The 24,797-nt window shown below is 45.5% G+C and overlaps 1 protein-coding gene across 1 annotated transcript in view; it reads left to right on the top strand.

Annotated features, from left to right (window-relative positions):
* Positions 1-24,797, top strand: part of LOC142572742 (uncharacterized) — a 51,021-nt gene that overhangs the window by 3,764 nt on the left and 22,460 nt on the right. The window contains exons 4-5 of the mRNA XM_075682058.1: positions 128-200; positions 5,834-5,976. Of these exons, the coding sequence (XP_075538173.1) occupies positions 128-200; positions 5,834-5,976 (216 nt within the window). The remainder of the gene's footprint in view (positions 1-127; positions 201-5,833; positions 5,977-24,797) is intronic.

Below are 24,797 nucleotides of genomic sequence, written 5' to 3'. Positions count from 1 at the left end.
CCTTGTATATTGCTAAACGCCATCCAAGGAGCTCAAGCATAGTGTAATAATTGTTACTGGTGTCAGTGATTCACCCTTTGGGTGAAATCAAAAATTGTTTTCAAACTGCTGCTATTTTGTCTTTCAGAGCACCAGAAGGAAGATGATGAACCTGAATTCAAGTTCGAGTGGCAGCGCAAGTACAATGCACCACGAGAAGAGTAAGCCCGCTTTTTTATCTCCTTACTGTAGTCGTTATCACCATCCATCATCATCACGCTTCATAATCACAGTTTCAAATCTTTGTAGATAAGTTCGCGAGCCGCGGGTAAGCGGTACTTGCTCTTGGCAAGGCTGGATACCACAGCGGCTGCTCTGGTCACCCTTCAGTCTTCCCCAATAGAAGTAAGGAGAAGGCACACCACATTGGCCGCCGCCATGCCATCCTGTAATGATTACCCAGGAAATGCACCTTTATTCAAGTGACACACTGTCATGGCTAACTGGCCGGAGCCCAGATTCAGCTCGCTGCTACTGCCATTGCGATGCCAGTGCTCCTGCAGATGGTCTGCACATTTCGAGATGGCACTTGAGCTGAACTTCATTTACCTCCATGCATTAAAGCGCAGCCTGCTTCTTTGCATTCTGCCCTTTGATGTCCTACATAACCTCGGTCTCTCACTGCCATGCCCGTGGGCCTATGACAAGCTGTGAGTTATGCTGAACATCTACAGCGTTACGTACCATATGTGACGTAGCTCTGCCTATTGAAGTCGATCCCAGATATATCGAACTCAAATGGAATTGCAAAATAGTTCGACATATTGCTAATTCAATGGATAGAATATGCCTATCTGAAGCTTATTTGAGATCTCTGCAAGTCTTAGGCAGTTTCCTGAGATCATGAAAAGCGGAAACTTACCAGTTTGCTTCCCCACGGCCATGTCAAACGCACAAAAGTTGACTAAGTTTTTGCTCTCAAACGTTGAAAGTCGCTCGCGCTGCAAAATGGTCTCTGACATACTGATTGCAACGCTAACCCTTAAAAGCCTGTGCCACCTGGATGCGTAACCAAGGTGCGCCCCGCATGCATCAAGGTGCTTGTTGTGTGGTTTTACTAAAGCCAAGGTAAAAATGGATGCACTGTGCTGCTATCAGCGCACTTGTTCTGCTAATCACGTGCCTGTGCCCAGCCACGTGTCTCTTACAATGCCAACAATACACAGTTTAAACGGTTCATTGTCATACATGGGCAGCGAGCCAGGTGGGCTGTTGTCAGGTTTCGGAATCGACTTCCTGTTGGAACCCGTCGTTCTCGCTACTCGACCCCCCTAAAAAGTCTGCGTATATCTTGCATGCCACGCACCGCTCCGACACCTCACGGCCGGTATGTCTTTTCGTTCTTGGCCCTTCTCCTCCGGAGCCTGCATCAGTGACTGCCGACACACTGCACACGCACTGTTAGTTTCGAAAGTGGCCTTCAGCTTGCAGAACATCCGAGTCCATCCCCACTGTCCAAGTGCGAGCGTTCCAACCACGTGAGCCTGAATGAAATGCTTTCAGCATGGACCTGCAAGTGGCAAATTGCACAGCAGTGAATCTTGTGGGCTGCTGCTGCAATGGTATTTTTTTTTCCCTTGAAGTGCGGATGTGGTGTGCAGTGCTTTTATCACAAGGGTTGATCCAGAAATAAGGTTCCCATTACATCATTGGAAAGATGAAATTTTGCTCTATTTTTCTGCATAATCGTGATTTTTTCTACACATTTTTGGAGATGGTGCTCCAATTTCTGTATCCCAATGTCATAGAACTCCGCCGCCAACCCGTTGGGAAAGCATTTCACCTCTTCTTTGACTTCATCGTCGCTCCGGAAGCGTTGGTCACTCAATTGTTCCTTTAACTTGGGGAACAAGTGATAATCACTAGGTGCGAGGTCTAGACTGTACGGTAGGTGGGGCATGACAGTCCACGCAAAGTTTGTCAAAAGTTCCTGGGTTTGACAGGAGACGCGAGGCTGGGCGTTGTCTTGAAGCAGCGTTACAATGGCTGCCAGTTGTCCTCGCCAGCGGTTCCAGATAGCCCGCCTGAGTTTTCTTAGTGTTGCACAATAACTGTCCGAGTTGATTGTTGTCCCATGTTCCAAAAAATCGATCCCAAAAAACACTGGCCATGACTTTGCCAGCAGAAGGAGTTTGTTTGAACTTCTTTGTGACTGGTGACTCTGGGTGACGCCACTGTTTGTATTTTTGTTTCGTTTCGGGAGTGAAATGAAACACCCACGTTTCGTCTCCCGTAACAGTGGAATCCAGCAACCCTTCCTTATCTTCTTGACACTTTTGAAAAAACTGGCGAGCACAGTCAAGGCGTTTCTCCTTGTGGTCCGATGTCAATAGCCGCAGTACCAATCGAGCTCAACACTTGTGATACCCCAATTGTTCAGTCAAAGCTCTTTCCACTGTACCATAAGAACTCGCAGGAATCTGAGCAACAAGTTCAAGGACGGTGATCCTCCTGTTTTGAAGCACTTCACGTTGAACCATCTCGATAACTGCCTCCGAAGCTGACGGTATTTCACTTTGTTCCTCATCGTGGACTTCCTTCAGACCGGCAATAAACTCCCTGCACCACTTTCGGACGTGTTGAACGGACATACACTTGTCGCCATACACCTCCGTCAACTGACGATGAATATCCATGGGTGGAGTCCCTTTGGCGTGCAAAAAACGAATTACGGAATAAGTCTCGCACTTGGCGGGATCAACAGTGGGAACCTGCATATCAGATGGCTGCTGAACCAAGAATGAGCAGCGCAGCAAAGCACGGCCAGGGCGAATTTGAAGTTAGGGAACAGCCGTGCGCAGCAGTGTTGCCGGATTTTGCCTTGCACTTTCCCGTGTGGCTGGTGCTCTTTGGGAACCTTATTTTTCTAGATCAACCCTTGCAAATTTAAAACGTATTGTAAAGATCCGTCCAAGTGGTGGTTTGGGTTGGATTCGTTCAGGTGGCTCACGGAAACAAGTTAAAAGGCTGTTCCATGGTAAGTTCTTGTCTACAAGAAGACAAGCCCAGCAGTGCGTAATATCTCCAACTTCTGCATCCCATGCCCGCACCACTCAGTGAAAACATTGAATGTCATCCACGCTTTCTTCCAGAACGCATATTATGGTAGATCGGGAAGCCTTTTGCGTTGTTGAGGCAGAGGGGCGATCTGCTCTTTCCAGTAATGAACGGCTGCAATTTGCACTAGCCAGTTACATGTGTAGTGAGCTAAACTGAGACTAACTACCCTGCCAATTTTTTTCTTCATGGCATGTTGCCATTCTAATATGGCCCAGGTAAATGGAAATACTTCGAAATTTATGACATCATACAGATATACCAGTGCTGAGGTGTTGTAAAGCAAGCTTTCATATTTGATTGGGAAATTTCACTATTTGAACACCCTTCCACATGTGACTGAAAGATAAACACAAAGTTTTTCTTAAAGGTCCATGTTTCACAAAACTGTGCAGAAATAGTAGTAGAATGATAGCATTAAAGGAACACTCTTGTCGGTTGTTTGCCTGATGCTCATTTATGTCTTTTGCTGTTGAGACTTTTTTTGTGACCAGTCATAGCCTTACTTGCTGGCATTATTTGTGACATGCCCTCACATGACATTCCGACATGCATTCAAACAGCCTTAAAGGACCCCTTACCAGGTTTGGGCATCGTAAACAGACAAGCACAGTGCATAGATCATGCCAGGATTCATACACCTTCATGAAAACTCTTGAATTCCTTGAAAACTGGGTTTTTGGTTGCGACTGTTTGAACATTCAAAGAAACTCTACATCAGGGCTATGCCATGGACACTGTCTATTGGAGACCAATCCTAGGTACCGTATTTACTTGCATAATGATCGCACCCCGAACTTGCCGCAGCGATATGTCGTGTGCCAAGTCTAGGTAATGATGATTGCACTTACCGTCTGTCGAATGCTGTCGAATGCTACGCGAACGACTCTTCAAGACATACCAAGCAGTCTGCACGCACCAAATATTCTTAAGCAGATGCCCCATTTTATTCCTTTCATCACTTTCCACACTTCCATGAAAAAAAAAAAAAAAAGCTACAACCAAACTTGCCTTGGCTTTATTATTTGTAGGCTTTATAATGGTTGTGGTCAACAACAACAAAAAAGGCACCTTTTAATTCTTCTCGTCTGCACCCGTGGGCACACAACAAATCGCGAGCGGCAACGATAGTAGCCACATTTACACTGATACCTTAGAAGTGTACCCTATTCATACATAGATGCTTGTAACACAGCTAAGATATTTGCCCACCCTTAGCGGAAACATGCCGTATTAGGATAGTAGTGAAGACAAATGCCACAATTTCCGCAGCATACCCGCAATGTGTTTCTATGTCACTGGGAGCTAAGCACGCCCATCTCTGTTTCTGTCCTTTCAAAGTGGACATGGCAATGTTATTGCCGCAGACTTGCCGATATTAACAATATTATTCATTACTGATATGGAAAAAACTGTTTCAATACGCGTAATGTACTCGCGAAAAAAAATAAATTTCGCTAGGTGCGTTCGGCATGCTCCGCCAGCCGCCATTTTTGTTTTGGTGTCCCGCACTGTTACAGCGGCAGCCGCCTGCTTGTCAACCTGTTGTCATCCCGCAGCAAATGCGGGATGAAAAAAAAAAAAGTCTTTTCGTGGGAAATTCAACCCGTGTAATGGTTGCACCCCTGAATTTCCGGCAATTTTTTTGACAAAAAGTGCGATTATGCGAGTAGATAACTTCATAAGGTATTTTCTTATGAAAGTGTTTGTAAACAACTGTAGTGGGGCTTGACCACAGCCAACAGTGGCAGGCTTGTTTAAATCGACATTGCCATCGTGGAGCTAGACAAAGCTGGGCCAAGTAACCAAGCCATGGCATCAGTTTGTTCATTTGTTAAAAAAAAAGTTTGTTCACACTGCGTATGTTATGGCTCCATTTTCGAGCCCTAGGCTCTAGAAATGCCTGTCAGAAAGTAAGTTTTGGTCATTTGGCTTTAACCTGTTGTGTATTTTTGGATGAAGTCTGACTCTACAAACCATCTTGCCAGAATGCGTTGGCATCATTACGACTGGAAACACAAATTAGAATGTGAATAAGGTTTGCTTCTCTCTCCTTGAATTTTGAGCCAAATATTCGGTACGAACCTTGAAGTGCACTTATGAATGTGTCTGCAAAGTAGCAAACCCCTGCATTGCCCGAAAATAGTTGAAATTTGAACCAAAAGCTTGTGCGTACTTGCTCTCAAAGGAGCCTCGCTTGCTGCCACAGAATCATAATTTCAGATGCACAGACACCTGTTCATAAGGTCTGCTGCCTGCAATTTCAGCGATTGTTGCATGTGACTTCAGTAAATCATCCAGTGCAGAATGAGCAAAAAGTGAAGACAAGGAAGAAGGGTGGCATGGCTCGCGACGTAAACTTGATGTGGTCCCTCGGCTCCTGTATGGGAGATGCCAGGGGAGGAATGTTGCTTGCAGATGCTAGTCAAGGCAAAGGAAGAGACTGGGCAGCGAAGCTCACCTCGTTCCAGCATAGCTATGCAATGTTTCAATTTCTCCTATTTCCTCAAATAATGAACCAGGTGAAAAAATTTTGCGGTAGGACACTGGTGAGACTGCGCCTAACAACTTCCAGTGTATAACTAAAATTTCCAAAGGGCCTGATAAGTGTGGATCATAGAAAATAAGCTGCTCTTTTATGGTGTAAGACTATAGAAAAGGTAGACAGGAAAAGAAGTGTGTTTCACAATTTGTTTTGGCGCTCCATAAACCTAAGAGGGATCTGTTACCATTGCAGCTTTGCCAAGGACAACAAGGAGATTCGGGATCAGCCGTTTGGTATTCCTGTGCGCAATGTTCGTTGCATTAAATGCCACAACTGGGGCCACATCAACACCGACCGAGAGTGCCCTATGTTCAACCAGGCTTCTACTTCTTCAGGTGAGCCTTTCAATAAAAACTGTTCTATGTTCTGCTCAATATTCAAAGGTTGTTTTCTTGATTATTCGTATATCTGTTTTTCGTATTTCCATGAATATTCATATTTGTGAAGAGTAAATTTCACTTTTTCAACACTCCTAGTGGTTACCTTTGCATACCTAATGAGAAATGGTGGACCTCGCTTCACGTTGAGGAGGGGGGCCATTCCCCTCCACAGGCACCACAAGGTGTCCTTATAGGGATACTAAAGGGAAATGCTAAATGAGTTTAGATGGACAAAATATTATTTAAAAGCTATTTTTGTTCATTTTGCACTAATAGGTTGATTATAGGGCCTTTGGGCCTCTGTAAAGGTTCTTGAATCTTGGTATGTTCAGTCTTTGGCTGGCTTGTTAAGGCACGGCATAGCCCATCTTTTCTACAAAACGTTAACTAGGCAGACAGTGTCAAGATACTACAGTTGCCAACTGATAGTTCGGACTCATCGGGGACTGCCACAACATCTGAATCATGGAGAGTCCTAAATACCAGATTCGCCTAAATATAAGTGACTTTGTTGCACAAGTGGCCAAAAAATGTGTGCCCTATTCTCAGGTCATCACTTCTTGAGGTACCTTCAATTTCGCATGACTAGCGCAATATGCATCGGCGTCTAGGAGTGACAGCATTCTTGGCATACTGCCAAGCACACTACTGTCGAACCCACTTATAACAATATTCAAGTGCCACGAAAACTTCGTTGTCATAACTGATAATTGTTATAATTGGGTTGCATGAAAAAAAAAAAATTAATGGTGGATGGCGTGGCTGTTCCGAGAAAAATGTGATGGCGGGGAGGCCAGTTCTCCTCCCCGCCACCTTCCTCCATCCGACTTTTGATCGTGTCGACTCATTTAACTCTGCTTCCCGTGTGCTTCGATCGCATGTTGTTAACAAGGCGTGGCTGTCAACGTTCAAGAATGACACTTCTATAACAAGTGCAAAGAGAGGTCATGGGCGGCAAGTGACATACGAGCTCTGTCAAGGCATTGCTTTGGTGGCCCCAAAAGGCCCCTTTTAAACAATGTGGGAAGGTTGCCACGGCAGCATCTCAGCTTGAGAAATCCAAAAGAAACGCCGGGACGTGATCACCACAAGCATCTCGCGACGTGCTTCCCGCTGGGTTGCACGAGAAAACTGCATGTCCGCCAGCCTTGCTTGCTCTACATGAAGCTTGCCAACACCCTTCTCCAAGGCATCCAGGTGTTCCATGTAGTGAAGCAGAAGGTCCCTCGAAAAAAAAAAGAATGGGGGACTGAATCATATAGAGGATCTTCCGCGGGGACAGTGTTGAGGCAGCCTACCCCACCGCGTCAGTGCTACCATCGTGGCCATCACTGTCGCTATCCGATGCAAGCACGTTCGCGATGATTGCCTTATCGGTTAGAAACACTTTATTTCCAAATCGAGAGCAGTGCGCTTTCTTTTCACTAGCAACGTCATGCATTGCTGATGATCAATAGGTGGATCAGCCATCTTCCATTTCATCGATGAATCCCAACGAACAAAGACAAGCATGAGCAACTTAATCCGTCAGCAGAATTGTGCAGAACGAAGGCCATAGAATAAAGAACCAGCTGTGAGGGCCTGACCCAGCGAGCAATCTGGGTAGGTTGCCTTAATCTGGGCAGTGTACCTTGCAGCAGAATTTCCATTTCTATGCACGAAAATTCCCCATTTGTGACAATTTTCCCTGCTTTATTAAAAAAAAAGATCCCCGCAAATCTCCTTGCACATGTATATACTTGGGAATGCACTGAAATGTTATTTCAGTGCATAACCTTCACATAGGCTGGTCCAGCAGCTGAAACCTCGGCAATATACTTTGCAATAACAACGTATGTCATACTATTTTCTCTATTGGAGTTATTCCTACAGGGCCAGCGCGATTTCTTGGCATCTATGGTGTTGCGCTGCTAAGCATGACGTCGCGGCATCGAATGCCGGCCGTGGCAGCCGCATTTCGGTGGGGCAAAATTCAATAGCGCTCGTGTCCCGTGCATTGGGGGCATGTTTAAAGATGCCCTGGTGGTCACAATTAATCCGGAGTCCCCCACTAAGGTGTGCCTCATAATCAAATCGTGATTTTGGCAGGTAAAACCCCAGAATTAATTCATATGCATGTGTGTGTGTCTTCTAAAAAAAAAAAAGAAAAAAAACATTGCAATTTATTCAATATCTTGGCCGAACAGCAATACAAGAACTTAATGTATAATTTGGTACTTTCTATTGTCAGTTCCTGACATACCTTCCAAATAGACAGAATTGTATAGCATGAACTAACACTGGTGGCTAGCCGCTTTTTAGCAATTCTGAGTAGGTTACCTTATCAAATATTGATGTAACAAACTGCAATTCGTGTTTTGTACCGAAACAGCACACCAGCTTTTCAACAACACTGGCTACAGTGAAACCTCGTTAAACTGTAGTTGTCCGGAGCTCAGAAAAAGTATCGTAAAAACCCGCGTATAATACGAACCCGTATATAGTATGAGGTGAAATTTTTGGGACGCGAAATGGAAAAAAAAGTTTTATCCGTGTATAATACGAGTTAGAAAAACTCGAGGAAAACATTTAAATTGCACTCCGCACTTGAATTGCCGTCTTCCTTAGCTGCGCTCTCTTCAGGTAGTTCCTTGTTGGATATCTTCCCAGAGGTACTCAACCTCCGTGCCATTGTGCGCATTGGAGATGCCACACTTCTTCAATGCATGACGCATGAGGTCCTCTGGCCTGCTGGCCCATGCGCCCACAATCCACTTGCATAGCTTGGCTGGCGAAGCTCGCTTCAGCCACCCGGTCAGCATCACTGCAGGCTCACCTGAGCGCATCCAGTCTGCGTAACACCGCTTGACGGCTTCCTTGAATAGCTTGTTCGCACAAAGATCTAAAGGCTGCAGCTGAGACGTCATCCCACCTGGGATAACGACGAGTTCAGTGCCGGATTCGCGCAACAGCCTCTTCACTCAGTCGGCCATATGGCAACGAAATGCGTCCAGCACGAGGATGGACGGGAACAACAACAGTGCACCAGGCCGCCTACACCAGACGGACTTTATCCAATCAAGCACAAGATTCTTGTTCATCCAGCCTTTCTCATGGCATCTCATGACCACATTTTTTGGCAGCACCTCACCTTTAGGCACTGTCTTGCGCTTGAAGACGACATAGGGCGGGAGCTTGCGTCCGTCTGCCGTGCACGACTACATGACGGTAACTCGTGTTTTGTCATTGCCATTGGATCAGACATAAACTCGGTTAGAGCCTTTTTCGTGCACGGTGAGGGGTGATGGCATGTCCAGATAAACCGACGTTTGGTCAGCATTGCCGATGTGCCCTAGCTGGAAGTTCTGAGACTTGCGCAGCGAAATAACATGGTGCTGGAAAGCCACAAGCAGCTCTTAAAACGATTTTGGCAGCTTTTGCGAAATCGAAGTTCGGCGGCATAAGGAAAATCCAGCACGGAACATGTAGCGATAAATCCAGTGCTTGCTCGCTTTGAAAGCGAAGCTCGGTAGCCCTTTTTCTCTTGCAAGCTCCTTAGCTTTTGCCTGCATAAGCTCCACGCTCACAGCTAGATGCGTGGCTCACTGTTGGCGTTACGAACTCCGTCAGGACGAGTTCGATTTCCGGGAATGTCCCACTCTTCAGGCCGCGAAAGCTTCTTCGTGCACGCTAAAAGGGCTCCCTTCTATCGACACCAGCTGCGAATGCTTTCCTTGTTGATACCAAACTGCCTCCCAGCCGCACTGTTGCCAATGTCCTGTGCGGCTACAATAACCTTTCTCTTGAAAGTAGCCGAGTACTGTTTTCGTGGTCCGGACACCTTGGTACTTCAATGCGGAATAAAAAAAGATGCACTTCGCGAAGCGTGGTTTGCACGTGTGCTGCCAGGGTACGCGCTCAACAATAAAGAAACGATCCTGTAGTTGCGCAGCAATAACCAAACCAAGCCGTAGCCATGCAGCAATAAGGAAGCCAAGCTGTAGCCATGCAGCAATAAGGAAGCCAAGCTGTAGCCATGCAGCAATAAGGAAGTCAAGCCATAGCCACGCAGCAATAACAAAACCAAAACTTCTAGCCCAAAATTCTGACTGAAATTTTTGTTCAGATCCGCATATAGTATGAAGCAAAAATTTGGGATGCTAATAATCTCGTATTATACACGGGTGTTTATGGTATGTACTAACCGAAATAGCATGAGATCACCCACTTACCTGTCAAAAACGAAATGAGGGAGTGCAGTGAAAGGGCAGAAGACATCCAATATTTATTCACTTCGCTCGACAAAAGTATGTTATTGTCGTTTGATGCCATGGTGGGCTAGCAGTGACGGCGGCGGCCTCAAACTCACTCAAGCTAGAAGCCAGCTTTTCCGCCAGCCCCCTCTTCTCGGCAGACACTCGCATGAGGCTGACGTAACACGCAGCATCTGCCACTGTCAGGCCTGAATCGCCCGTGCTATCGCTTTCCGTGTCGTCCTAATCACTCTCGTTAGGCGATGGTTTGGCAATAACAGAGGCAACAATGGCAAAAATTCTAACCTCGTTGCTGACATATTTTTGTGGTCGTAGCATCATTACCGACCAACTTCTCCTTCGCGTTCAAAATGCCACGCACCGACTTCTTTGTGCCACGTACAACAGCACGAGCGATGTCCAATTTTTCTGCTATGCTGAGCACCTGGTTTTTATCCTATCTTGCACAACACCACAACACGGGCCACAACGCTCCGACTCTGGCACGGCGCCAAAATGATGTTGATGTTGCTTCACCCTTCCAAGTGCCCTCTGCGTTTGCACTTGGGGATTATTCTGATCTCTGAGGCTCGTTGTTCTGTTGAGCAGACATACCGGCGTGATTCAGCGACAAAAAGTAGAAACACTGCGTGTTTACTGATACATACGCAATAAGCTGGTATGGTTTATGCGGATACAAAATCGCATTATGTTTAATGGCCACTGAGGTGAGGATTTGACTTTACTACTTTTGAAGCAAAACTACTGTTTAAGCAGGTACGGCTTAACAAGGTTTTTACTGTACTAGAACTTGAAACCTACCGGCTCCAAGTTTAGCCTGTGCACAGAAAAGGGTGAGTTGTGGTTTGTTATAGTGATCGCTCGCTCAAAGGCATCATTCTAATATTTACTTCATCAATCTTAAAATTCCCTGCAATATCACAAAGACTCCCTCCTTCCCTTTCATCCAAATTTGTGGCCGAAAATTTCCCCAAAAAGGGAAAATTCTCTACAAGGAACATCACTGTATCTGGAAGCAGCACCGGCAGCGTTGTCAGCATAGTTAGCGCAGTCCATTCCTGTTTCGGAGGGTGGCGCGGCACAGAGCTACGGGCGCAGCCCATTCGTGTTCGGAGGGGTGAAGGGTGACGGGAGAGATACGCGCGAGGCTGGCATGCATCTCTAATGGAGAGAAGCATGCAGCGGCAGCTGGGGTGACAGGCTATCGTGCAGCGGCTCCTATTTCACTTTTTCTTTTTTTCTTTTCAAGAATTTCGCATTCCATTACCTTTTTACATGGATGCCCAGCAGCCAGACTTCATCATTATAACTGATAATGCGGCATGGGAACATTGTAAGTGCATAATCACAGTGCGAAAGCGCTGTTGCCCGTCGATGCGTCCTGTGCTAGTAATGCGAAATATCATGAAAATGAAACGTATCTTTCAATAGCTACCTCTGGAAACTATTTTTCTTTGCGCACATATTCTACTAGACCGACTAGTGCATCGCTAGTTTCGGTTTTGCAGAGTGCTGGCGACGTGGCCGATGGCCATGCCGGTGAAGTCTAAGGAACAAAAGTGTAGCTATTTCTGCTAGTCTTGGTGGCGAAATTAGCACATAGTCATGTTGTGGGAGTCCGAATTATCGCACGATACGCAGTAAGGTGTCCAAAATATTGGTCGTCGTTATAGATTGAGTCTGCTAACTAGTTGCAGTGCCACCAAGCTGTCTGAACAATCGTGCATATCTGAATTATCAGTATCCAAATAATCGGTCATGACTGTGCATGGCGTCATGGCTAGGCTCATGCGAGAACTTCAAGCAATGTTGCAGAGCCCGTCTTTTTGTTCTTGCATTTATTTTTTTACTTACCGAGCCTCCTTCCTCTCATGATACGAGAGGCCTTTTGGTATTGTAAAGGGATGATCTATGCATACTGCAGCCCATCTCTTATTAATCAATTTCACACCTGGAATAGAGGCCTCAGCACTTTACACTCCCAGGTGACCCCTATCCTGATGACTGACCAAGTCAGGCCCATGAATAGGGCCCTTTGTTAATGTTTCAGTCACTGGGAATGTTTCATCTTGAAATATTTTGCCCATAGCATCAAACCAAGTGGTGTCCTGCTTGTAGAGCACTGAACATTTTACAACAAAGTAAGGGATCAAAGACAGCATATTACCAACATTGCAGTGCTGACATTTATGCAGCATATAGTTCTTTAATTGTAGAAAGCTTCCACTGAAGCCATTGCGTACTTAGTAAGGTTTGTGCATCATTAGGAAAAAGAAATGGGTCAGTTGCTGTATCTTTTGTAAACTATGAGCAGGTGCTGGTAACAGCCACCTGTGTTAAGTTTATTATTGCGTAGTATCTGCCACCATTCTCATCAACTTGCATGTTGCACCGCTGCACCGTGCACATGCAGAAATGCAAAAGTCGACAAACATTCTTGAGTGGCACTATTTTGCGCACATCTCCTTCTCTTTTCCCTAGCGCTGGCGTGTGATTCATCCTCCGGGGAAGACTCATGGGGCATTAGCGAAACTATATCAAGAATACCTTGCAGACCAAGCATTTCTCATTCAGATAAACGTGTGCCATCGTCCCCGCCACGGCAGTCAGTTTCCACGGTTCTTGAACAGACCACCTCTCCACTCCCAATGGCAGGAAATAACTTGCCAAAGCAGATGGTTGTAGTACATCCCAGGCCAAGCTTGCCGTTGAAGCAGCCAGCTCATCCTGTTTCGTGTTGTTGCAAGATTTTGCAGTTGGCTGCCTGTCTTGTGCCTGCATGCACAAAATTTTCTTCGGCCTCATCCACAGCTCCAACCCAGGAAAAGTTTTCATGCCATTGCCTCGCTTCTACCAAGGGGCTTTCGTCACCAGCAAGTTTCCGTACTATGTTAAAAGGTTGCTAAAGGTACACACTGACCATATTTCCGTGCATATAGCCTGCACAAGCAGTTCAGGAAATTTGTCTACAAAGAGGTTCTGCTGCGGCTTTATGATGATAGCTATGAACCTGCTGTGCTGCCATGCAGCACCCCCATAGAGCAGGACAGCAGAAGCAGCGTTAACCAAACAGGGCAAAGCAAAGCTGCTTCTGGAGCTTTGCCTTGAGTTGATCATTCTGGCAGGAATGCTTTAACCAAGATTTAAAGATTGTCTTATGCAGTTCTTTGTGCAGGTTATATGCACAAAAACCTGGCATTCAGACCAAACTGGTGCAGTCTCTTATGAACAAATGCAATAACTTGGGCACTTTTATCACTTGGTTGGGACAGTGTGAGGTGCATGTGCTTCAGGAGCTAATGAAAAATTGCAAGGTATCAACTAGGCTGCACTACCCTTGTTCTGTTCTAGCCACAAGTGGAGAGGTGCCCTCTACATCAACATACACTCAAACCTCGTTATAACAAAACGGGATTAATGAAATTTGTAGCTATAATGAAGTACTGAATGCAATTTCCCTTGAAGTCCCAATAGAGATCCATGTGTTTAAAATCTCGCTTTAACAAACTAAAATTGTCCTCCCATTAAATACAACAAAATAGATTCGTCTCCCAAACCAACAAATACAGGACCGTCATGCACGGATTACTACGTCATGGTGATTGACACTAGTTCGGCGCTGCAGTTCAATAACTCCTGCATCAAATACACCGTCAAGTAACACTGGTCTTTCTTACTATCGCACTCAAGCAGAAGCTCACTACCATGTGGCTTCTCCCTCCCACTGCAACTATATAGTGCACTGTATGACGGTGCACCATGCAGCCTAGAACAGCTAGGCATAGCAGGTCAGGCTAAGCTGGCATGGCTTGAGGGCAGCGAATCAGCTGCTGTTTAGTTGTCACGCAGTATGTTGTGTGTCCCAAGCTGCTTGACTATGACAGACTTGTTTTGCCGGGGCAGCTTGACGTCTCTCCTACCACATTGCCGTTTCACCAATTTCATGACAATGTGAACAAGCCGAATGAAAAACAAGCGAAAGACCATCACATTGTAACAGAAAGTGGCTATCATAGAGGCTGCTGCATCAGGTGTTGCGAAGTCATGTGTTGCACTTGCCAAACATTTTTTGCTGTTGTATTACAACAACTTAACCCTTTGACGGTCAGTGACGTAAATATACGGCGGCACGAACAAGTCCGAAAATGGTCGATGTCATATAATTACGGCATTGTCTGTACGTTTAAAAAGCGCACCAATCTCCTCACGTTTTCTTTTCTGTCATATGCTGCCACTATGTTGGGATACAGGGAATTTTTTTCGCATGCTTCCCTCTCTCGGTTTTCGTTACGCGGTTTGTTTTAGCTCGTCTGCTCCCGTGCATCTATATACTACCGCTCACGCATTGGCATGTGCGCGGGTGGGTGGCCGTTTGGATTTTGTTTCACGGGCAGTTTCGGTCTTTTGCGCTTGGGAAACTGATGGCTATCTCGTTCCTAATCGCTGAAAGGGCGACCACTTGTTTCTTGCTCGTTTAGTGCTCACAGGGGTGCGCATAGGAAGGATGCCGCCGTGCATGCGTTTCCATTTCTTTCCTTTTCTTTTTTAAGACTCGCAAAAACGAAGTGCCCTAGCCCTAGGCGATAAGGTGAAGATTAGCAGAACTTTGTCACACGTGTTGCTTCTTTTGATGGGCACACAACTAAACAGTTTTCTTGAGTGCGCGCATCTACGCAGTTCGATTACGCTATGGACATACGTATTAGTATAAAAGCAGGAACATTTGAGGCTTGCCAAACATTCTCGTGTGCAGATTTTCAAAGCCTTGAATATGTGCATATGCATCAAATTTTTAATTCTGATAAGTTTAGTTCCTCTTTTATTGTTGTTATTCATGAATGAGGAGTGCATATATACCAATGCAAAATATTTGTTCCTCATTTTACGGTCACCCTAGAAAAATTGTTATTTTTTTTTCTAAATAAGTCCCTAAGAAGAATCGGAATCTGCAATAACAAAAATCGACCCTGTGCAGTCACATATGGCGAAAGAAATCAACCCTCAAAGGATTAATCACAAATGTGGTCGTGTAGTGGTCCAGCGGGCCACAAAGTAGCCTTCTTTGCATTTTCTAAATTGTGCACCCTGTTTGGCGTATAGTTCAGTAAAGCGCTATAATGGATGTAACAAAATTTGCTCCCCTTCCGACTTCATTTAGGTTCAAGTGCTCAGTGCACCAAATACTACCGCCTGTTCATGCTATTGCATTTCATTAATTGAGCACTGTACAGTAGAACCTCATTCACATGTTCTGGAGTAAAATGCAACAAAGTAATGTACTAAATGGAAAGACATACAATCCAATGTTCCTAAGTAATTCAACAGACTCAGCTGTAGTGTACATCTGCGAAGTTTTGCAGCATGAGACGCTGACGCACACCGATCTGCTGGGGCCCGAGTGGGCTAAAACACATGTTGTCGTTTTGCGGCTTCAGCAAGCTTTGGTTCGTGCTCCTGGGATTCAGCCTGAGTCAGCAGCTTCTTTGGGCATATATTTTGGTGGGAAGTTTTCATATGCCCACTTGGCAAGGACGTTGCGGCACCATATGCCAACACACATCAACCTCGAGGGCCCCTGAGCAATCCGAGACACTTGTTATTTTAGGACAGGGATGAAGAAAAAAAAAAATATGTCGAGCTGGCCGACCATGCCGGAATACGATGCCACTAGAGTGAACCATGACTCTCACTTCCTGCCACCTACTCAAGGCCGCAATGGCATCTTTGGCGTATCACCCACTGGAGGCATGCAGTACACTTCCTATGCCACACACGCTGTGGAACAAATAGGGGAAGGTGCTTATCGCAGTGGGTTGAGCAATAGTTGTGAATGGCAACGTGCAACAACCTGTGATTAAATGTGCTGCTACTGGAGTAGGAAACCAAGTGCCTGGTGGCACTTTCAGGTGACACAGGTGGGGGAGTACTGCAGAGTACTGCAGGGAAGCTACCATTGCAGGCATCTACTGCTCTCGATCTTGCATACCTCACACCTTTGTTTTTTATGTGGAATCTAGTGGCTGGAAGATGTACCTTACGATCGCAGTTTGGTGATACTATACCGGATATTGCTGACTAAAGATCAGGTTTTCTGGAATCTTGTTAACCAGTAAAAAAGAAGTATGGTTTTGGATCATTTTTATGCCCTTGATCATGAACGTTGGCGTCAGGAAATTGTACGAAATGGGATCATATCGATGAGGTTCTACTGTATGTGTTGTTTTAGTGTTTGCTAGGTAGAAAAAGTTTGCTGGTTAATTTATGGTTGGTGAAAAGGCAAGCAGCAGGCATGCAGGCAGGCAAATGTGCATCTCCATGTCTCCGCCTTTGGCACCACGATGGCTTGGCATGGCTATGCGTGCGGCTGAGTGCATGTGCAGTCCACATGCCATTTCTCAAAGGTAATCAAAGGCTGGGTGAGCTAAGATGGGTGGTTGCCTCATGTGTGCTGTCTTCCCGCATGTCTATGTTAGAGGTGGCACATTCTCAAGGTTGGGTGAAGTTCTTGCCCTCCTCTATTTGCGCACATCACATCATTTTGCCTCATCATGCTAGTGGTGTGCCAGTGACTGTTTGCAGTTATTGAGGGAGACCTGTTCGTGTATGCCAATTTGCATGTGACACCATGGTTGTAAATTTGATTAGTAAGTGAATATCTACGTACTGCAATTTATAAGGCCGATGAAACTGCCAACATTACTTTGTGTAGTTCTTTAATACTTCGCTATCACACTATCAGTGCTTTGCCTTTCAGGCGAAATTATGACCTTTCTCTTATTCTTATGCCACATTTTTTTAAGGTACGAACATTTCTCTGTTGAAACTGAATCTTTGGCATGTTTTTTGGCATGAACTGGCATGCTTTTCTGCTATTTTTAAATTCTAACCAAAATTGCTTAGTCGTGCTTATGGTTAATTGCTTGTTCTTCAGCTCATTGAAGGACAGACTCTGTAAAGCATGTCTTTTTTTAATTCTTCAGCAGTACTGCAATCAAGTCCATTTTAATTTTTCAATGAATCCCAGATTGCATAACATTTTTTTCCTAATATCTAGTATATTTATGTTTTCAAGCCTTTGTATATGTGTCTTTGTACATCACTTGTTTACTTGCTGTAAGGGGTTTGTCGTTTAATGATGGCAAGAGAAAAGTGACCACAAACCACTGAAAACAAGCAGCAGATTTCTTGCATCTGAACAATTATCATTTAAAGTAAGTCTGATTACATTCTTGCTCATTTTACATTTTTTTCTCATTTTACATTACATTTTCATTCTCATTTTTTACTTTATTTCAGCCATAAGTGATTTTAAAGGTGCAAAAGTGTCCTACTCGCGTGAGTGTCTCGTGTCCTCTTATTTCTCCCACGAAACTGGCCAAGCAGAGGTACTTAAAGAGGCACTAAAGTAAAACAATAAATTAATTTAGACTGCTAAAGTATTGCTTGAAAACTCTGTTATCAATAATTAGATGATAATAGACCAATTATTAAAGGAGAAAGATTGATTTCAAAGTTTCAATTGTTCAAGTTTGTATTGCAACCTCGGTCCTGGAACGTCAGTGTGACGTCACAAATTTCAAAGTAGTTCTTGTATTTGGGCTGTGTTGGCTCTGTAAAAGTTTGCGAAACATGCCATATTCAGTCCTTGGCTCCTTTAGAACACTATTTGGTCAATTTTTACTGCTAAGGCATGAACTGGGCCCTAGCAGGTGGCATCAAGATCCATAATGTCACGGTAAGCTGGTGCGGGAGCTTCAAGGCGGCAGTGCCACCCATCGTTTGTGTTTTGTTTTTTCTGGCTTGCCAAGCATCATCTTGTGGCAGGACTGGTGTTTCTGGTATTGTGGAAGAGAAATTTACTGATACAGAAAAAATCCTTTTTCTCTAGTGTGTCTAAAGGGCCCCTCGCCAAGCCCTATAGCAAATTTTGGTTATATGCTGGAAGTTGTTACGTGTCCTCTAGGGAGCGTTCTGCCGTAAGAATTTTTTTAATTGGCTCATTAACAGCCGAGATAGCAATATTTCAGTGCCGCGAATCCATGATTTCAGGAGGCAAGATCCACTGCCAAGCTATACACTCTCTCCACTTGCCCCATTTAACCTCTGCAAGTGAAATTCCTTCCCTGCGTTCTCCCATACTGGACCTCGAGGGTTGTATGATGCATACATCACAGGCCCCGCCTTCATTTCTTTTTCTCCTCGCTTTCTTGTGGCATGGCGCACTTCTGCTGACGGTGTCGTGCTGCGCACCAGGACACCTGACTAGCTGTATGAGTCGGTGGTACACGAATACTGACGCAGACATAAGCGGATCACAGAGCATGATCCCTCTTTGGAACACGGTAGAACATGACATAGTTTTGTTGTCGGTGTGTGCGACTGCACGACATGGGAACAAGCAGACGAAACGGAAGTTTTTTTTCCAAATAAGCATAGCCGAACTCCAGGGTCGGCTTAGATTCGAAGATTTTAAAAAACAGGCTGGGTTGTAATTTAAAATGATAAATATGGTGCATAGCTAGTATCGTGAACTAAAATATTTCTAGTACATTATTATAGCTAACATCATCTAGAAAAGTCAGTATCGCGGCCTCTATTTAGCCCAGTGTCGTATCGGCGTGTGGCATGGCCCATAGTGTGGGGTTATCGTGAGGACACCAAACAGGCGATGCTACTATAGTGCCGCTTTCAAACTAAAAGTTGTGCTAGACACAGAGGTATCGTGAAACGTTGAAACCGGGCCCGACTTCAGCATCGACGAGAAAAAGGACCATCGTTGGAGGGGGGCAACGTGAGACGCTTTTTGCGTGTGCCGCAATGAGGAGGTGACAGCGATAAAGAAAATAAGTGCGTGTTAACCGGGATAACAGGGAGGAGCTGTTCACCAAGATCGTGCCGTGTTTCAATGCATGCAAGCTGTGCCGCACTGCCTGCGCATGCATGGGCGTGCGGGCACAAGCTTGCGCATGTCCGCGTGCATGCATGTGGTCTGAGCTATAGCAACGAGGCTAGCAGCGATGATAATGTAGAGTAAGCTTGGCATGTTCATGTTAAATAAATGCTGTTTTCATTTTGTGAATGCTGCCCTCACTTTTTGGTTCAGCCTACATTCGAGGTAAGCTTTTTAATTTTTTCTGGCTTCGGACATTCGGCAGTCAACTTATAATCGGGGCGAGCCTATATTCGAGTAAATACAGTATCTCTCTTGCTGCGGTGTGAAGCAAAACAAAAACATGCAGACATTCGGTTTGCGCGTTTTATTGTTTCTCTAAACTTTAATTCGTCTATTCAAGCAACAGATTATAGAAATAAGAGATGTTGCCTTGAATAATTCTCGAGGTCATGTGTCACTATGAGCGACGTCACAGCGCAAACACGTGTACGTAGGCGTACTAGCATGTGTACGTTATCCTCTGGCTTGGACTGCGGCGGTCGTGAGGAGAGGGGAAAAAGGCGTTCAGTTTGAAATTTCAGATCTTTCCGCAGCGCGCAGGTCACTAATACTTTGCAGACACTATTGTTATCGCGCCTTGTATGCTTTGTGCTTTTCAACTCAAAATGGCGAGACCTGTTGAGGGGCCCTTTAAAGAGTGCACATTGTTAGCATAGTTTCTGCTGTAGTTTGTGGAACATAATGCACAGAGAAAACATTTTCCAGCAGGTAGAACATGCAACGTCAGTGTCTTTAATGTTGTGTTTGACAGGGGTACCATCATGCGCCACAAAATGCCCCACAAGTCTTTCAAACAGTTTGAGTCATTCAGTCAAACCTTGTCATATGCCACATGCAGTGCTTGAAGTCTCAGAGATCTAGCTGTGATGCAAAAGAAAGGTGTACCTTCAACAAAGTTTTCACTGTGTGCCTTTGAAGAGAGAAAGGCATGTTCTTGCCTGGCCTCATTTTAGCCACAGTATAGTTGATGACAAGCCAAGAATGCAGAAAGGCTCGCCCCCCAGAAAAAGAAAATTTGTTGCACATTCCACTTATATGTATTTTTTCGTCTGTAACCCATCACCGTGAATAAACCGCACCCCCAGTTACAATAGCCTGGAATGAAAAAGAAATCCACTAGCTTAACACCTGGAAATAGCTGCATAAAACAGCGCTCAGATCTTCTCGAAAACCGTTTTCATTCATGTATGCATGAAGTATGGCTTCATGGCAGTGCATGCTCTGCAGCCGTGAAGCCACACCTTAAGGCAAAATTTTTTAGTGTGGGTTGGTTATACATGCAAAATTATGGTACCCCTATACTTCAAGGAATAGTTTCTTTAGAAGTGTAACTGCCATGATAAGGAGGAGCTTCAGCGGTTCAAAAACAATGAGCTTTCTGTGGTCACAAACTGCATGCACAAACAGCCTGAGTGTGGAACAAAGAAGACAGGTCACTTGAAAAAAAATCGCCACCGCTTCCAATCCATGAAGATGGTCGAACAGCAAAGCTGTGTTAGTTACAGCGAGTGCTAAACCATGCAAGTCAAACTTCACAAGCAGTCTAGCTATCTGTTGGGTTCTTCATTCCGACGCCACCGGTGTGTTTCCGCGTCTCAGGCGCGCAGCTCGGGGTCGGCCTGTCAGCGTTGCCATTGAGCTTCGGCTTCTCGGGCACGCAGCTCGGGGTCAGCCTCTCAGCGCTGCCGATTGGTTACCGCGTCTTGGGCGTGCCCTTCGGGATTGGTCTCCCGGCGCTGCCGTTTAAACTTGGCATCTCTGGCGTGCAGCTCAGGGTCAGCACTACGACAACGAGCCCGTTCATGAGCCGACTTTCACTGGCACTCGCAGTAGGCAGCTTCTTCCTCAGAAGTATGCACTACTCGTGGTCTTCCCATAGTTGTAGGTGGGATGGATTGTGTGGAACCACTAAGCCAAAGCTCATTATATTAGGTGCAAGGCCCACCACTGGAGATGCAGGCGCTTCAATCGTTTTAACAATTGGTTGGAATGGTTTGACAATTGACGTGGCTGCCAAAACTCCTAGCATCGCGTTTCAATCGCTGGGCACTGTTCGTTGGCCACAAGCCATCGCATAACATTTGTTTCTTCCGCAGCAGGGTAGGATCAATCGTCAATAAAGTCGATGCCGATCAGGCTCGATCACCGAAAATGCACTGTGTGACAACCATATAAGATGCGCAAATACACGGTACAGGGTGTCTACCAACCAGGAAAACCGGGAATTCTCAAGTTTATAAAATAGTCTGGAAATACTCTGGGAAAACTCAGGAAATTTGTGCTTCTATCAGGGAAAATTAGCTGTCATTTTATTGAAAGGGGACGAAAGTCGCCCTAATGCTGGCTCGAGTAAAAGAGGAGCGAAATCGTAACGAATTGTCTTTGACCCTATTTCGTCGGCTGGAGGTGTTGCCAGTGTACAGTCAGCGACCGATTTTCCGGATGCCGGATTTTCGGGACATGCCCAATAATGCGAACGGCTTCGCGGCACCACCACCATAGAGTCACTGTAGACTCTATAGAGTCAATAGACACTGTGGAGTCAACGTATAAGAACGCCCAAAATTTCAGACATAAGAACCCTTCGCTTTTCAGTTTTCCAGACACTTTTTTGCAACTGCAGGTCTGAAACGGCTTTAATCAAATCCGACACAGCCGTTTTGATTATCTCACCGCCTTGAACCAGTGCTGTCGCACGCAGATCCGCTGGCAGCCATAGCCACCACTGCGGCAGCGTGAGGCCTAGCTGCTTCGACGTTCGCTATTAAAGGGACACTAAAGGCAAATACTAAGTCGACGTGGACTGCTTAAATACCATTCCAGAAACCTCGCAACGCTTGTTTCATGCCAAGAAGATACTTATTTTAAGAGAAAATTTCATCTGAAGGGTCCAAATACCTTTCTCGAAATTCAAATCTCCCGCCATCAACCGGAGGAGTGGTGACGTTGCAGACGCCATCACAACCCTTTACTGCCATCAGTGAGTAAAATGATGCTCAACAGACCACAGCCTTCTAGTACTACAGTGTACTAGAAGGTTTTGTAGTGGGCTCAGGGAAGGGCATGGCCTGATGTGTTGCATGTAGCCGCCTAGAGGGGGCGCGGCAAGAAGTTCCTCCTGAAGCTTCGCTCCGGTAGCTCCGGAACGTGGCGGCTGCCTAGCAGGCGACGTTATTTCATTTCGAAGTAGACTGCCGGTTTCTGCGCTGCCGACTGGGCAGTTATCTGTAGGGTACCCCGACACTTTGGTAGGAATAAAAAAGTGCGATTCTCCGAACAAATACAGACGGCTTGGGGAAGATCGCACGTTGTTCCCGCCATGATGTTGAATGTCTGCCCAGTTTGTTCTCACAATCATTACGCTTCCACGGGAAGTTTAAATTGCCTAGGTCACTGCCACAGCCTAATCATACGCATAGTTGACCTGTGTAAGGATGTGTGACTCTCACGAGTCTCCTGATATCATGTTTTCCCGCATAGCTCCCATCTCCTGCAGTGCGGCTTCACCGCGTGGTCTGGCGCCCGCGGCGGTCGGAGTGGTTGAAGCACAGTACGAGAGATGTTGCGAGTGTTGTGCTGCTAACGCCGCCTACAGGTGGGGTTACTTGGGCGCTAAAAGGGAGAACACGCTGGCTTTTGGGCGGCGGGCCGGCGAGCACAGCGGACGTCCCGCGCGTGCGCCGATCCATGCTTCTGCGAGACCGTCTTGCATGGCCGCCTTCGAACGCGCCACCGTTCGCGTGACCATACGCACGAACGACCAGGCGTTGGGATCCAGCATGGGGCGAACATATTCGCTTGTTATCCGGTCGCGGTGAGTCAAACTTCCTAGATTTGTCGCGCGCCCATCGGCATGTATTGTGGATAGCAACTCGGCTAGCAGGCATTGATCTATGAAAGGTGCAATATATGCCCTTGTGATTGTTTGCACTACTGTGTTATCGTTCCTTTGTCCCAAGAGCATGGGTGTGAGAAACCCACACCTGTTACCTTTGTCATGCCGTTTGCTCTAACCGCATCTAGTTTGGTTGTTAAACTGACGTAGCACATTATGTAGCTGCATGAAGGTAAACTTGCCATGCGCTCGCATAGGCTCGGAGACCAATTCGCTCAGTAATTATGGATACGCAATCTCAGACGGTTTGTCTAAGGCACTCTTGCATGCTCGCCTTTACAAGACTATTTCCTTACGATACAAAGCATAAGTAAATTCGCTGAAACAAAGAAGCATTTTTCAGAGCATGTACAACCACTTTATTTATAGCAATAAGTACAACAGATTGGTCAGGCACATCTTCCAAAAGCATAGCAGAACATCCTGCAGAAGCCAAGCAGGCTTTCCCAAACGACCATTCCCAAACGACCATTCCCTCAAACAAAGCAAAACAGTGCCCCACGTGGATACAATAGCCCTCGCTTATCCCTGAGCCGTGTGAAGTCTGCAACTTCTGAGCACTCCTCGTTGGCTGGCATTGTCAAAGTTTGCTTGCAAACTTCACACTTAGTCTTTAACACACATTTCCGTGCGGCATAACCACAACATAACCAGTGGCATAATATGTTAACCGCGAGTTGCTCTTCTCTATGTGCTGGTTGTGGTCATGGGAAGACGTCGGGCAGGTTCGGGAAAATCATGGTGATGGTGGTCTTCCAATAGCAGGGGCCTTCTGTGAGGAATACGTGTTTCCTTGCCATCAATTACATGCACATAGTGTTTGATTATATACATGTTCTCTAATTATGTATCGCGACTCAAAATGTAGCTCGCAGACTGCACATGTCTCATCCAATACTTTATCTGCACGGTGCAAATTCCATTTCCACTGCTTTCTTCATTCTTCATCTCGCAGAACATTGAACCGTTCAGAGCATGAATGTTCAGTTCCACCTGAACTCGCCGACTGGCGTGTTCTAGCGTGCGCACTGGCAAGGACAGCTTCGGTGCGCCTTTCACGCGGCTTTCACGCGGAGATGCGGGCGCCCCTCATCCGAACCAAAATAAACTCTTTAAAGCAGAGAAACGCAACACTGATGCATTTTGCGTGAGCTGAGAGTATGTCAGGACAGTTGAGGTGGGCTTTCCAGCTACCGAGAGAGAGTCACTTGTGACAGAGTTCAGGCCTAATACCAATGAACTTGCTATCAGTTGATAGAAATAGCTCATTTTTGAAAATATTTGCTTCTGTGTACATCTCTTTCTATTTGTATTTGAAAATGTTCCACTTGATTTTCATTGGGCTTTATAAATTTTTTTCGAATATATTTTATTTGCTGTACATTTTACTAACCCCTCCCTTGAGTTTTCTATTTCGAATAAAATAAACACTACTTCTTACTATTCAAACTAGATTAAATAGTCTTTTTATTTTTTTAAATGCTTACTAGAGAGAGACAGCATCGGTCCACATGGTGTTAGCCCGCCTTAACATAAAACAAAGTTCTGTGTCACACAGAAAATTTTGCAAAGGCACTCAGGGAAAACCTGGAAAACTAAGGGAATTTGAAGATGTTGAACTTGGTAGACAGCCCGAAGGTAGCATTCTCATAGGGGGAAAGGGGTCGTACCAACA

This window comes from Dermacentor variabilis, chromosome 2 (assembly GCF_050947875.1).
Source record: "Dermacentor variabilis isolate Ectoservices chromosome 2, ASM5094787v1, whole genome shotgun sequence".
NCBI lineage: Eukaryota > Metazoa > Arthropoda > Arachnida > Ixodida > Ixodidae > Dermacentor > Dermacentor variabilis.
This window is presented reverse-complemented; position numbering and strand designations above follow the sequence as displayed.